The sequence below is a fragment of the Mesocricetus auratus genome, unplaced genomic scaffold, assembly GCF_017639785.1.
Source record: "Mesocricetus auratus isolate SY011 unplaced genomic scaffold, BCM_Maur_2.0 Super-Scaffold_15014, whole genome shotgun sequence".
Classification (NCBI taxonomy): domain Eukaryota; kingdom Metazoa; phylum Chordata; class Mammalia; order Rodentia; family Cricetidae; genus Mesocricetus; species Mesocricetus auratus.
The window spans coordinates 32252471-32266506 of NW_024429186.1; the positions used below are offsets into that span (position 1 = coordinate 32252471).

Here is a 14036-nt window from a genome sequence, read left to right on the forward strand (position 1 = left end):
ACTCAGACCAGAGTGGACAGAAACAGGGGATGAGTCACGGGGATCGGCTGGGCCAGTGGGCTCTGGCTGCACCCCTCCCCTCCCCCTCAGCCTGGTGTCTGTGGTCTTTCCTGGGGACTTGCAGGATCCAGGTCTGTCCCTAAGGGTTTGAGGCCCTAGAGACCAAGAGCCAACTTCTTGACTGTCTTAACTCTTGAGCTGTCTCCCCTCAAGGGAGCAGGCAGCACCCTTTTCCCTGTACTAGAAGAATAGAATGAATGGCGAGGCTCCTGGTGGCCTCCACAGAGGAAGAGCCATAGCTGCCCCTTTTCTCTGTTCAGACAAGCCTCACCCCTCAGGGTGTGAGGGTGTCACTGTCCCAGCAGGAGGCCAAGATGGGAATAGACTGGGAGGCCTTAATGACAGCCAAGGACAGCTGCTCCCTCTCAGTCTTGTCCTCAGATTCCTCACAGACACCTCAGAAGTCTGCAGAGGTCTGCTCCCCCCTCAGTCCTTATAATTTTCTTCCTGGAGATTTAGAATCACTCGTTGTAGCTCTCACTGCACCTCGGGGGAGCACATAAGTCCTGTGGTCTCAGGGGATGGATGAAAAGGAGGCCTCCAGATACCCGTGGGATTCAGATTTGGAGCCTCTGCTGAAGAAACAGCACCTCAGCTGGCCATGGTGGTGCGTGAGTTTAACACCAGCACTCAGCCGGACGGTGGTCCCAGCACTCGGGAGGCAGAGGCAAGTAGAGCTCTGCATGTTCAAGGCCAGCCTGGTCTATATGGTGAGTTTCAGGACAGTCAGGGGTACACAGTGAGACCCTATCTCAAACAAATAAAAAACAAGACAACAACAAAATCACCAAGAAGGAGGAGGGGGACATTGATGTGCTCCAAATCCCGGGAATTCTAGAAGATTCTACTCTAGTTAGAGGCTGAAGGCATTTGTAAGTAGGAAATGACATCTTGGCTTTAGGGCTAAATGCACGGAGACTTCAGACCAGTTCACCCTTGTGCCAGAGCCTGGGAATGAAGGGAGCAGAGTGGAGCCAGTTATTTTGAAGAGCCGCCCATTTCACATCTTTGCAGGACACCCTGGAGCGAGCACAGTGTGCTAGGGTGGAAAAATTATGGACTTTGGACTTCTTAGATGAATCCTGGCTGGAGTCCTAGCCTGTGAGACCTTGAACAAGATGCTTTCCCCCTCTGGGTTTGTGTTGGAGATTGCAATGCCTGCCTCATAGCTGCACAGGCATTCCACTTGTATCTCTCCTGTCCCCAAAGAGAAAAGGATGATGGGCCCCAAACAGTGCGGCAAGCCACTTGAAGGAGGCTGAATGTGACCACCTTCCTTCTCCTTGGTGGGTGGGATCAGGGTCTCTGAGACTCACCATGATGGCTTTGGTCTGCTTGGACACAAAGTATCCTAGCTGATCAGCAGCAGGCTTGACAGGAGACCTTACTTGGGACTAACAGAAGTTCTGGGGCCATGAGTATCCTTACTGTACCCCAAATGCTGAGGGCTTCCTTCCACCTCCCAGAGAGTCGTGACTGGAGGCTGTCTCCCTGCCCATGGAAGCTGGTACAGATACAGTGTCTGTGTCTAGATAAACCAGGAGAGAGTTGCTTTGTAGCTGCTTAGGCTGTGACTGTGGCTAAGTCACCTTACCTCCCTCACTTCCTCACATACTGCAGTGGAAAGTAACACTCCCTTCACAAAATTAGCATGAAAGACGAATGAGAAAATGAATGTGAGGCATTCAGCACAGAGCCAGGTACTTTCTGAGTGTTACTACACAGCACAGCAGTCATCAGTGCCCTCCCAATGACAGAGCATAATTTTCCCTGAAGGAGGGAATAGCAGGAAAGGGCATCATTATCTCCATTTCCAGATGAGAAGCTCTGAACTGAGCTCCATTCACAGAAGGCAGCCTTTCCAGAACGTTCTACAGTGTTAGTCCAGGTTACTTGACCTCTGCGTGGGCATTCACTCTATGGCTGCCTCTGCTAAGCCAGCATACCATACTCACTGGGAAGGACAGGCACTGGCAGATCAGATCCAATGGTTGTGAGTTTGTGGGGATGCCAGGCTGTGATGTCTGAGTCAGAGGGGTCCTGATAACTTACCACTGTGGGCAGAGAAGTCATCAAAAAGGAGACACCAAAACTTGAGATGGACCATGCAGGAGTCTCAGCTGCCTGGTGTCTGACCTCTCTGCAAGACTGGGGGCCCAATCACCCTTCTTCAAGCCCTCCTGACTTCCAATTAACCAGGAAGTATGTTATTTGTTCTGAGCAGGGGAACAGGCTCTCCTGGGGAGCGGAATTCAGGGCTGGAGGTCCAGTGACTTCCAAGGAAGAAAAATCTTTGGAATTCTGTGGGGAGTCTGGGTCTTAGCGATGCGGTCCTTGGTTTTGGTCCTTATTTACCAAATTAGTTCAGGTTCTGGTAGCTCTCTGGCTGCCAGCACCACTCCAGCAAGACATGGGAAAGCAATTAGGTGACCCCGTGTGTCCAGCAGACTGCCATCCCCTGTCCTGACTAATGTTGACCCCTTAGAAGTAACTCTTCAAGGCTTTCCGGAGACTCTCCCTCCACATATTCCACAGATGTCCGAGCTGGCTTAACAGCATTCTCCTGCCTCATCAGTGACAGGGAAGTGATGCATGGTGAGTCAGGGGCCTTGCTGGGAACAGTTAACCCCTTCTCTAACTGGGCAGACAGGATTCGGGGGAGCATAATGTTCTGATCACTGTAACTCTTTTGGTAATTAAATCGTGAGTGGCAGGCCTGAGGGAGGCATTTGAGACTATGCACTGGAGATCTTTAGAGGTCACAACAGAGAGGAGTGTCCTGCTTAGTTGTGATGGCCGCTCTGGAAGGATTATATGGCCTTAAAAGTTTGGACTTAAGGTAAACCAGATTTGAATCTTGTATCTGCCTCTTATCAACAAATTGTGTGATCTTGGGCAAGCAAGGTGCTATCCCCAACCTCAGTGTTCTTCTTTGTGTTTGTGGAAATCATAATCATGATACCCTAGAGGTTGGCTTCATGAGTCATCTGGGTAGCACAATTAACGCAGTACCTGGACCATACTAAGTGTCACAAAGTTTGACAGCTTGAAACAGCAAAATGAAGTAGGACTCTACCGGAACTCAAATGCTGATGGGAGAAGGAGAAGGGACTTTTGAAAAGCCCTATCGTGAGGTCCCAACAGTTACGGGGGTGGTAGTGGGGGGGGCACGCGGAAGGCAAAGTAGGAGGGACAGGAGGATGAAGCTCAGATGGGCAGCAGATGCCAAGCCTTGGAGTAGATTATTGGGGCTGTGGGCCCCAGGAGAACAGGGTGGGGATTTCCAAGGACCACTTGTACTCACCGAGGAGTGGGAGGGGCGCCGGGTGGTGAGGGAAGCGTGTCTGCTGAGGCTTTTGGCTGAAGCAAGCAGTGAGAGGCTGAATGGGCGGCAGACTTCCAAAAATCCAGGCTGGGGAGACGAAGCAGTAATAATGACTTGGATACACAGGAGGAAAAAATAGCTCAGGGACAAGAGGACGCCAAGGTTTCTGGCCTTGAGACGCTCTTGGGGGTGTGAGGTGAGCACCGGGGGATGGAGAGGAGGTCCCCGAAGGCACTGGGCAGGTAGAAGGCGGAAGCATGGATTGAAGAGATGGACACCCATTCCAACCAGGAAGAGGCAGCATGGGCAGCATCGCTGTGCAGGGGTAGAACTGAGCATTCTGGGCTGGAGGTGGCATGCATCTCCAAGGGCAGTAACCACGAGAGTTTGCACCAGGAACTGCCTGCCACCAAGAGCTCAAGCATTTCCTCTCTTCAAATAAGCTTAGCGACACCAGTCCTCCCCGGTTGGTGGGGCATTCTGTCATCCACCCCTGAGCCGCCACCAAGGTGTATTTCTTGACTGCCCACCAGATTCTTGCTCTATTTTACAGGAGACAGAGAACAACATATCAGCTCATTTGGAGATGGAGTAGCGGGGGATATAAGACGAGAAATAATTTTGTAGACTGTTGAGCAGGACTCTTCCCGTAGCTTTAGCATGTCTGCTGAAGCTGGGCTGAGGAGATGGCTCAGTAGGTGAAGTTCTTGCCTGCAAACAGGAGGACCTGAGTCCGATCCCCAGAACCCAGGTTCAATAAAAAATAAATAAATAAAGCCAGACATGGTAGCATGTGTTTGCTAATCCCAGTACTAGGAAGGCCAGGACAAGTGGCACTCTGTGGCTGGTTGGACAGCCAGCCTAGCCAATTAGTAAGCACACCGAGACCAGTGAGAGGTTTTTGTCTCCAAAAAAAGAAAAAGAACAAGAAACCAAATAAAAACCCAAGATGGATGGCCCCTGAGGAATGACACCCAAGGGTGACATCTGGTCACTGCACATATGTGCACTTCATCAGGAATATGTACGCACGCACGCACACACACACACACACACACACACACACACACACACACACACACAGTGTCCACTGATGTGGCAGAGCCTAAAACATAGAACAACAAGGCATTCTACAGAGAAGGATTCAGTTAGTGGCTGGGGAGAGAACACACTGGCGCCTTAGCAGACAGGGCTGAGGGTTCCCCGAGGACGCCCCTAATGCAAGCTGTGTGTAGCGGGGACATCACCAGAAGAGGAGACCGCTATGACTCCTCCCAACTGTCCTTTTCCTACCTGGACAATCACTCACCGTTACAGAGACCCCATGTGCCAAGGCACAGCAAGAAAGCTCTTGGGAGATCCCAGCATAAACCTTGAGGACTGAGCACGTACATGTATGAAGAGACTTGTGTGCAGTTCCTGATGGAGAATTGTGGCTGTGGTGGTCTACATGGTGGGGAAGTAAGTGGTCTCCTTACCACTGCTTAGCCTGGCAGGGAGTGTCTTTTAGACAAGAGATGCAGATCTTTTGGAGGTTGATTAGACTCTACTTTGCTATGGCAATGCAGGGTGGAAGCCTCCCCTGGCCCAGCACACAAATGCACAATGCTTAAGCACCAGCTAAGTAAGACTTAGTTGCTCTTTCTCTGACACTTCCTGTGGAACCTTGACCTAGAAGAGTTGTAGTGTAAGAAGAGAGTCTGAAGAAAAGGCCCCACACCACTCTCCCCACTACAGGGCCTACATCTTATTGGTGGGGAGGTGGAGCGGAGAGGAGAGGATTGAATTACATACATTGATTAAACTGGATGAGTCTTTGACCTGCATAAGAGCAGGCTCTTTAGTGTCTAGAAGTTGATCTTAGTTACAAAGACTGTTTTGCTTTATTTTGTTTTGTTTTCGTTTTTTGAGACAGGGTTTCTCTGTATTGTTTTGGAGGCTGTCCTGGAACTCGCTCTGTAGACCAGGCTGGCCTCGAACTCACAGAGATCGGCCTGCCTCTGCCTCCTGAGTGCTGGGATTAAAGGCGTGCGCCACCAACGCCTGGCACAAAGACTGTTCTTGCATCTGGTAAGAATAGGCAAGGACTGTGCTGAGGTGTTAGGAGTAGAGAAGAATGGGGCTGGAGAGATGGCTCAGTGGTGACGAGCACTTGCTGCTCTTCCAGAGGCCTGGAGCTCAGTTCCCAGAGCCACACTGGGTGGCTCACAACCACCTGTGACTCCAGCCTCAGGGGATCCAACCCCGCTGGCCTTCAGCACCCCTGCATTTGAGTGCACGTGCCTCTGTGTAGACATACACACCTACACATAATTGAAAGTAATTCTTTTGTTGTTGTTGTTTTTGAGACAGGCTCTCTCTCTAACGCCCTAGCTGTCCTGGAACTCACTCTGTAGATCAGGCTGGCCTCAAACTCACAGAGATCCACCTGCCTCTGCCTCCCCAGTGCTGGTATTAAAGGTGTGCGCCACCACTGCCCAGCTAATTAAAAGTAATTTAAAAATCCTTTAAAAAGAAATGGATAAGGAAAGCTCACTATTATGTGGTGGGAGACAGAGAAATATAGCTGACTGTCCTCCATCAGGTTCTGCCTTTCTAAATAGCCAGCTGCACGGAGTCAGCAGACAGTAAGATACTTCCAGCTCTGGAAAGCTGTGAACATAAAGTGAGGTGATGTGTGAGCAGTGGTGACTCAGGGTGTAAAGGCTGTTCTAGACCAGGGGTCCAGGGATGTGTGAGCAGTGGTGACTCAGGGTGTAAAGGCTGTTCTAGACCAGGGGTCCAGGGATGTGTGAGCAGTGGTGACTCAGGGTGTAAAGGCTGTTCTAGCCAGGGGTCCAGGGATGTGTGAGCAGTGGTGATTCTGAGGTGTAAAGGCTGTTCTAGACCAGGGGTCCAGGGATGTGTGAGCAGTGGTGACTCAGGGTGTAAAGGCTGTTCTAGACTAGGGATCCAGGGATGTGTGAGCAGTGGTGACTCAGGGTGTAAAGGCTGTTCTAGACTAGGGGTCCAGGGATGTGTGAGCAGTGGTGACTCAGGGTGTAAAGGCTGTTCTAGACCAGGGGTCCAGGGATGTGTGAGCAGTGGTGACTCAGGGTGTAAAGGCTGTTCTAGACTAGGGGTCCAGGGATGGGGTTACAGTTTGGTGCCGAAATTTCTTGCTAAAGGATATGTGTCCAAAGGCTTGGTGACTAGTTTGTAACACAATTAGAGGGTGATGGGACCTCGGGGAAGTGGGGAGTAGGGGAAGGACGTTAGATCATCGGAGACATGCTCTCCGAGGGACAGTTGGGACCTTGGCCTCTCATTTTCTCTCTTTGCTTCCAAGATGCCATGAGGTTCTCCTCTTCCTTCGCCTTCCTTCAGCACAAGCCCCAAAGCTAATCAGCTGAGGGCAGAAACAGTGAGCTGCAGGAAATGATTTCTCTTATGTGGGTAACCTTGAATATTTCCTCACAGGCCAGAGAAGCTGAGCAGCACACATGGCCGCTCCAGGGGGTGATGCTTGCACTGAGAGGTGAGATGAAGAGCCTGTCCAGAAGACCTCTTGGCGATGAATGCTCCAGGTAGAGGGAGGGGGCGCGGCGGTGGACTGTTTGCAGATGCTGCCAGGTGTCTACTGGGCAGGGATAAGCTCTGATGGGCCAGAGAGCCAGCCGGGTGTGGCGGGTTCTGTAGGCCAATGCCAAGTTTTGAGGCTTCCTTCTCCAGTTAGACATTACTTCGGCTTCCGGGAAGGGAGACACTGGGCATGGGATGCTCTTTCATTATGCCTCCCTAGGAGATAGTAGACTGTGGAAACATTTTCAGGAAAGCCACGTTTGAACCTGCCAAAGGCCTTTAGGCTTTGGGGCAGTGGACATGGGTGAGAAAGATTGCTGATTAGAGAGGGCACTCAGAAGGGAGGCAACCAACATCCCTGTCCCCTCAATACAGGATGGAAGAACCCAGCTCAGCAGGGACGACTCATTCAGTTTCCCTAGGGGAAATCCCCCAAGGCATGAGGGGCTGTGACAGGAGTCCAGGGAGGGGAATGTGAGCCAAAGGCCATAGGCCTGTTTGTTTATTTCCCTCCTTGGAAATCCTATTCTTCAGTCACCTTTTCGAGAGGCTCCATGCCTACCGTTGTGAAAAGAGAATACCTCTTCCAGAGGTAGCCATCATCACCACAAGCCCAGGCCAAGCCTTGACGCCACAGGAAGCTGATTAAGATCAAGGAACTGAGGCGGCTGGCAGAGCCTGTCTCTACAAGGCACGATTGCCAAGGATTGAGGCCAGTTCCACTAGAGGGCGCGCGCCCCCAGTTGACCTTTCCCATTAGGCGTCCGGCTTCTGGCTGCTGCCCCAGGGACACCTGCATTCTTGTCTAGCGCCCCCAGCGGCCAGGGGATAAAGCGACGGGACCAGGAGCACATGCCTCAGACTCTGTCCCCATTACTCTGGTCTGGGTACCTTCCTAGCTTCCTTCAGGCCTGAGAAGCAGCCTTGTTCCAGGTCCGAGTCCGTGAGGTCAGGAGCAAAAAATGCATCCAGGGCAGGCTTGCTCAGGACAGGAGACCGGCGGCTCAGGTGCGCTTGTCCAGTCAGACGCCATCTGTCCTTCCAGTCCCCGGGTCTGCCCTGCGTTGCCCGCAGCTCCTCACGGGTTAATCCCCTCGCCGCCCGCTCGCTTCTTGGTGCCAAAGTGGGTGTTGCTGGAATTCCTGTCTCCCGTAATAAGGGGGCCGAGCTGTCCCTCCGAGGAGGGGGCATGGCGTGGATAAAAGAGACGAAAAAGCAGGGGGCGGTTTCCAAAAATAAAACCCTCCGGTTCCCCTTCAGACGGCTGCAGTGCGGGGAGCGGGCGCGAAGGTGCAGTGGACACCGGCTCCGTGCGCAGCCCAGGCAGCTCAAGACATACAGTCCTAGCCTGGGAACCCCCGGGTCCCCAGACCTGCTGCTTCAGTGCCCCCTAGACGGGTAGGGGCAAGCGGCTAGGAGGGTCCGTGGAGCAAACGGTGGAGGGCATCTCCCCGCGAGGTCTCCGGTGCCCACAGCTCTGCGGCTACCCTGGCGCCATGAGGGCTCCGACCACCTCCCGCTGCTCCGGACGCTTCCTGCGGATGCGTTGGAGAGGCTTGCTGCCAGTCGCCCTGGCTCTCTTGATGGGGACAGGTCATGCCCAAAGGGACTCCGCGGGGAGATACGAACCAGCTAGCAGGGATGCGAATCGGTTGTGGCGCCCCGTGGGCAGCCACCCCGTAGCTGCTGCAGCCAAGGTGTACAGTCTGTTCCGGGAGCCTGATGCTCCGGTCTCTGGCTTGTCGCCCTCGGAGTGGAACCAACCCGGCCAGGGGAGCCCCAGGAGGCCCGCCGAGGCTGAGGCCGAGGCCAGGAGGCCATCCCGTGCTCAACAGCTGCGTCGAGTCCAGCCACCTGTGCAGACCCGAAGAAGCAGTCCCCGGGGCCAGCAACATCCAGCAGCCCGGGCTGCGCCTTCTGTCGCGCGCCGGGTGACCCTGCAGCGACCCGCGGCTGCACGGCAAGGGCGGCTCACCGGGTGAGCATTGTAGAGGGAATGGTGGGGAGGCCAAGGGATGCAGGGGTGCGGAGGGTCATGCTTTCACTGGCAGAGGGACAGAGGAGACTCATTGTCCCTTCGTCCTCAGAACTGTAGAGAAACCACTCCGAGGTTCCAAACCTGGGACTCAGACAGAACCAGCTTTCAAAAAGATTTTGGAAAAATAAATCTGTTCTTTCCCTTCCTTGGACAACAGCTCACTCGGAACCCCGACGTTAAGTTGTGTATTTCTAGCTCATTCTGAGATGGGCTCAGTGGCTGGCAGCACTGCCAGGATCTGAGAGGCCATGGGGAGCAGGCTGCTGGGTGGGCGCTCTGGGTTCTTGAGGCCCGGAGAAGGTAAAGCTGGCTCAGGGAGCCAGTAGATGGAGGATCTGGGCGGGGGAGCGGGAACACCAGGGCGCGAAGACAGATGCATCTCCAGGAAGGGGCTGGCAGGGAAGCCAGCGCGCCGAGACAAGTGTATAGTCCGGTCTCAGGGCTGCTGGGACACGCAGAGAGCTTAGGCATGGGCTTAGCTCTTTGGAGAGGAAAGCCGCCCCGACGCTGTGTGAGAGGCTGGGTTTGTGTGTGCCGGGAGTCAGCGTTATTTGTACATTTTGTACGGCTAAGCCTCCCTCCAACTCTTCAACTAATTATTTTGCCCCACTCGCTGCGGGCCCAGGACTCTATTATCATGGAAGGCGGCTTCCCTCCCCCGCCCCAACAAAGCCCTGCCCAGAGTTACAATGGTGGGGATCTTGCCTGGGTATCCAGGTGTCTCTGGAATGGGGGCACAGTTGTCTGGCAGTGCTGATCTGGGTCAGGTGCCACTGGTAAGTCTAGGAGGGGCTTCGGTAGCCGTTGGCTTGAGCCGCAGGTAGCAGTCCCAGTGCTTGTACCCCTAGTTGTACTACGGAAGGTCTTCTGCTGGACCTTGTACATACTGTTCTCTTGGGCTGCAGCGCTCCTCTCTCGTATTTCAGCCGAGTTCACTGTGTCCCGTTCCTTCTCCGCCCTCGGCCCACTTTATACTTCCGTATAGCATTCTTTTATATATTTCTATTTCTGCTTATGTGCTCACTTACACGAGTTCTATGAAAGCAGGGTTTTGTTCTCTTCTGTGTTCCCATCAGATCAGCGCCTGCACGTAGCTGGCCTTCCCTGTGTGTAAGTGGACTCCCTGCTGCCCTTAGGAGGCCTGGCCTAAGATCTGCAGGGCACAGCTCACATGCTTCCAAGTGGGTCCAGCTTAGGACCATTCAAGGAGAGTTAATGGGGCACCTGCCTTGTTTCACCATTCTCCGTTTTTCCTGACTTGAGCAAGCAATTGCATGATTACATATTGCTGAGCACGGGAAAGGAGGCAGGACTCTGCTGGAGCGGCAACTCAGTTACTTAAGATCAAGTTGGAGGCACGAGCAGTATGTGCTGGTGGATGCGTTTCCAAAAGGGCTGGGAGTGTTTGTTAAGTATGATGGAGCTAGCTGTGCAGTGCAGTGGAGAAGCTCAGAGAAGATACTGCAACCTAAGGCCCCCGGGGCTCAGAAGAAGACACTGTGACCTAGCACCCCCGGGGCTCAGGAGAAAGCAGGTGAGGAAGGAGACTACGGCCCCTGGAGACGACCCTGTCAGGCTGGCTTAACACCACCTCAGAGCAAGGGCTTTTCACAGTTGGCACTTGCCCAGGGGCAAGAATGAAACCCTGGTATAGGGGAGCCAGGGGCTTAGGCTAGAGATGAAGTTTGGGTTGTCATAGGGGAGTTTTTACTGTGGGCATTTAAGTGTGTGTGTGTGTGTGTGTGTGTGTGTGTGTGTGTGTGTGTGTGTGTGTTGGAAGGTGCTGTTAGAGGTCATACAGTGAAGCAAAGCAGGTGTGTAAGCAGCTGGGTGCCTCCCACAGGCACTTGCTATACATGCACAGATGCACACCTGTGCTTGAGTTGGCTCCTCAGTTTTGTCTACTTCACATTTGGTAGATAATGAGTTCCTTCAGCATACCATTCAGCCTCTGGAGAGGGCCTGAATGATAAAGTTACTCCTTAATTTCCTCAATCCATGTCCATTCTGGCCGTTGTAGGAAAGTCAGAGGCCAAGTGCCATCTGCTGGTGGAATGTAGAACTGCACACCATTGCTAGTTGAGGTTTTTTTTTTTTTTTTTTTTGAGACAGGGTTTCTCTGTGGCTTTGGAGGCTGTCCTGGAACTAGCTCTTGTAGACCAGGCTGGTCTCGAACTCACAGAGATCCATCTGCCTCTGTCTCCCGAGTGCTGGAATTAAAGGCGTGCGCCACCACTGCCCGGCGAGACTTTTTTTTTTAATTAATTAACTCCTTCAATATGCACTATGTTGAACCCTGGGAGTATAGCAGTGGAAAAGACAGATAAGCCCTGTCCTTGTGGAATTTTTGATGTAGTGTGTATTTTTTAAAAAAACATGTGCCAGGAACTTTGCTAAATGTCTGAGGTGAGCAGTGTAGCTATGTAATACAGTCTACAAGGGACTTATTAAACCATTGTTTACCAGTGCTCAGTATTTTTTGAACCAGCCTCATAGCAGATGATCTTCATATTTCCTATGTATTCCCTTATTTTCTCTCCTTCCACTAGTGGGTCCCGGGGATTGAACTCGGGCTGTAAGGCTTGATGGCAAGTGCTTTGATCTAATGAGCCACCTTGCCAGCTTTTTTTCTCCATCAATACATTTTAAAATTTTATTTATTTATTATCTATACAATGTCTGTCTGTATGCTCACAGGCAGAAGGGGGTGCCAGATCTCATTACAGATGGTTGTGAGCGACCACGTGGTTGCTGGGAATTGAACTCAGATCCTCTGGAAGAGCAGCCAGTGCTCTTAACCTCTGAGCCATCTCTCCAGCCCCCATCAATGCATTAGTAAAGTAACAGAATTCCATATTATATATTTTGAAATAAATTGTGAAATTTTAGATGAATGCTGAAAGGCATTGGGAATAACAGTACTCATGAGTTATTTTACTTTTGTTTTTTTTTTAAGTTGAAATTTCTTTTATACATTTGCCTCCCTCTTTCTGCAGTTAATTACCCTTTGGATTAAATATTTCCAATGTGTGTTTTATACTATTACAAAAGATGTAAATATCCATAAAATATACAATATTGTATTTTTTCACATTTTAAACTTATATATTTGCATATTTTAAACTTAGACAAATGATAGCATATTGTATTACTCTACAATGTTTTTCCTTCTCATTAGGTATTTGAGACTTAACTATGATAATATACACTCAAGTTTATTCATTTTAACTGTTGTATATTGTTCCTTTGTCTAAATATACCACAGTTTATTTATCCATTCTCCTGTTTCTGGATGTTTAGATAAATTACATCTTTTTATCATTACAAACAAAGCCTGACTCATTTTTCTGCATAAATAAATCCATAATGAAAAGGAAACTTTGTATCATTATTACAAGTTAAAAGTAGCATTATTTGTCAAGACGAGCAAAGAAATGTAGGAAAATTTGAGATTAAAAAAAGGGGCCTTTTCAGTTTTGGCCAGGCACCATGCATTGTTCTAGAAGCTTGTGGCCTGTTCTTTCTATGGAGAATTAGATTGGTTGTGTTCAGGACAGGACCAAGCTTGAGGACCTACCTTAGATGGAGAACTGCTCACCTGCCCAAGTAGGTTACAAAAATCATGGAACAAGAAATCAGTTCCTTGCCACGTGAGTCGCTACTACTGAGTCTGCTGGCCATGCAACCCTAACATCCCCTTTCCTACCCTCGGCATTGCTCAGCACACTTCCAAGTGACTAAAGGAGCACTTAATGTATACTGTGTGTTAGGCACAGTGTCAGCCTACAGAGGCAGAGAGAGAAAGGAAAGAACCTTTGAGACACCCAAGGCAGAGAGGGACTCCAGTGGCATGAGCCACCACTTCTAAACGCTGGCATTGGGTGCAGGGGAAGTCAGACACTTGTCAGAGGAGCCTTACACGAGGGACGTAATGTCTGATCTGGAAGTCTGGGGTTATGCGTCTCATCTAGCAAACGTAAGGCAGATGCTCTCCTGGCTGGGCCTGCGGTGTCATCAGAGGTGTCAACTGAGTATCTGAATCTCTTTTAAGTACCCTTCCAGCTCCATCTTGTCCCTTCTGCTGACGGTCTTTGATTCTGGACAACTCTACTCTGGCCTGGCATCCCTCAGGACTCCTCTGTAGACAGGCAAGGCAGACCTGACTATTGACCTCCTTCTCTTAGCTGTAAAGTTATATCCTGAGGGTATCTGGGGTGATGGTGGCTCAGGGGGCCTCTTTGTCAGGATTTGTTCCCAGCCAAGTAGGTTCTTTGGTCTGTGCTGGGTTCCCACAGGCGCTGGTTTCAAGAAAACTCCCAGGGCATGCAGCCTGTTTTCTCTCAAAGACCTTCCAGCCCGCAAAGAGATTTGTCACTGCCACAAGGGGTAGCGACTTCCAACTGAGTAGACTGTTTTCCCCTTCTACCTCGGTATATGCTGGAAAGCCCTGGGGTTGAGAGGGGCAGCTCTCTCGCCTGGCGACTTGGGACTTGGTTGGGAGGAGAACTTTATGGAATCAGAATGGTTCTGGAGGAAGTGGCCAGCAAGACAAAGCTCTTGGCTAGTGGGACATTCTGAAAGCTCCCTGGGAGGCCCCACAACATTGGGCCCAAGGGCCCGGAATGGGGCTCAGCCTTTGCAGGCTTTAGGAATTTATTTTGAATTCTTTGTATGACTCCCTCAACCGCGCAAGCTTTGGGGTCCACTCAAATGTCAAACAAATTCCTAAGTGGCACCAGATGCTCATCATCTTGGCCCCAAGGATCCCAGGAATGGCCACCCACTCCAGCCTCTGGCCCCCAAACCTCTCCCTCCTACTCAACCCTGTTTAATTGCTGCTCCTTATGACTGGGTTAGGGAGTCAGAGCCAGCTTTGCCTTCTCCGGGACACTCCTTCTTGGGGCGTTTCCCTTGTCTGGTTGTCAGGGGTCTGCAGATGGAGAGCTTAGGCTCGAGAACCTAGTGGTGCTGGTGGCAATCACTAGACTCCTGAGGACAACATTTGGACAAGTGTCCTACCGGGACCAAAAGTTAAGGTCACATGAAGATGTC

The 14036-nt window shown here is 51.3% G+C and overlaps 1 protein-coding gene across 8 annotated transcripts in view; it reads left to right on the forward strand.

Annotated features, from left to right (window-relative positions):
* Positions 1-736: 736 nt before the first annotated feature.
* The window catches only part of Ltbp2 (latent transforming growth factor beta binding protein 2), a 98884-nt gene continuing 85584 nt past the window's right edge, over positions 737-14036 (forward strand). Inside the window, exons 1-2 of one of the 8 annotated variants that reach the window (XM_040742759.1) lie at positions 737-770; positions 6845-6951. In XM_040742759.1, coding sequence (XP_040598693.1) covers positions 744-770; positions 6845-6951 — 134 coding nt within the window. In that variant the 5' untranslated portion in view covers positions 737-743. Of the gene's footprint in view, positions 771-6844; positions 6952-7898; positions 8925-14036 lie in introns of those variants that run through there. The other 7 variants (XM_040742760.1, XM_040742756.1, XM_040742758.1 and 4 more) reach the window with 7 other exon arrangements.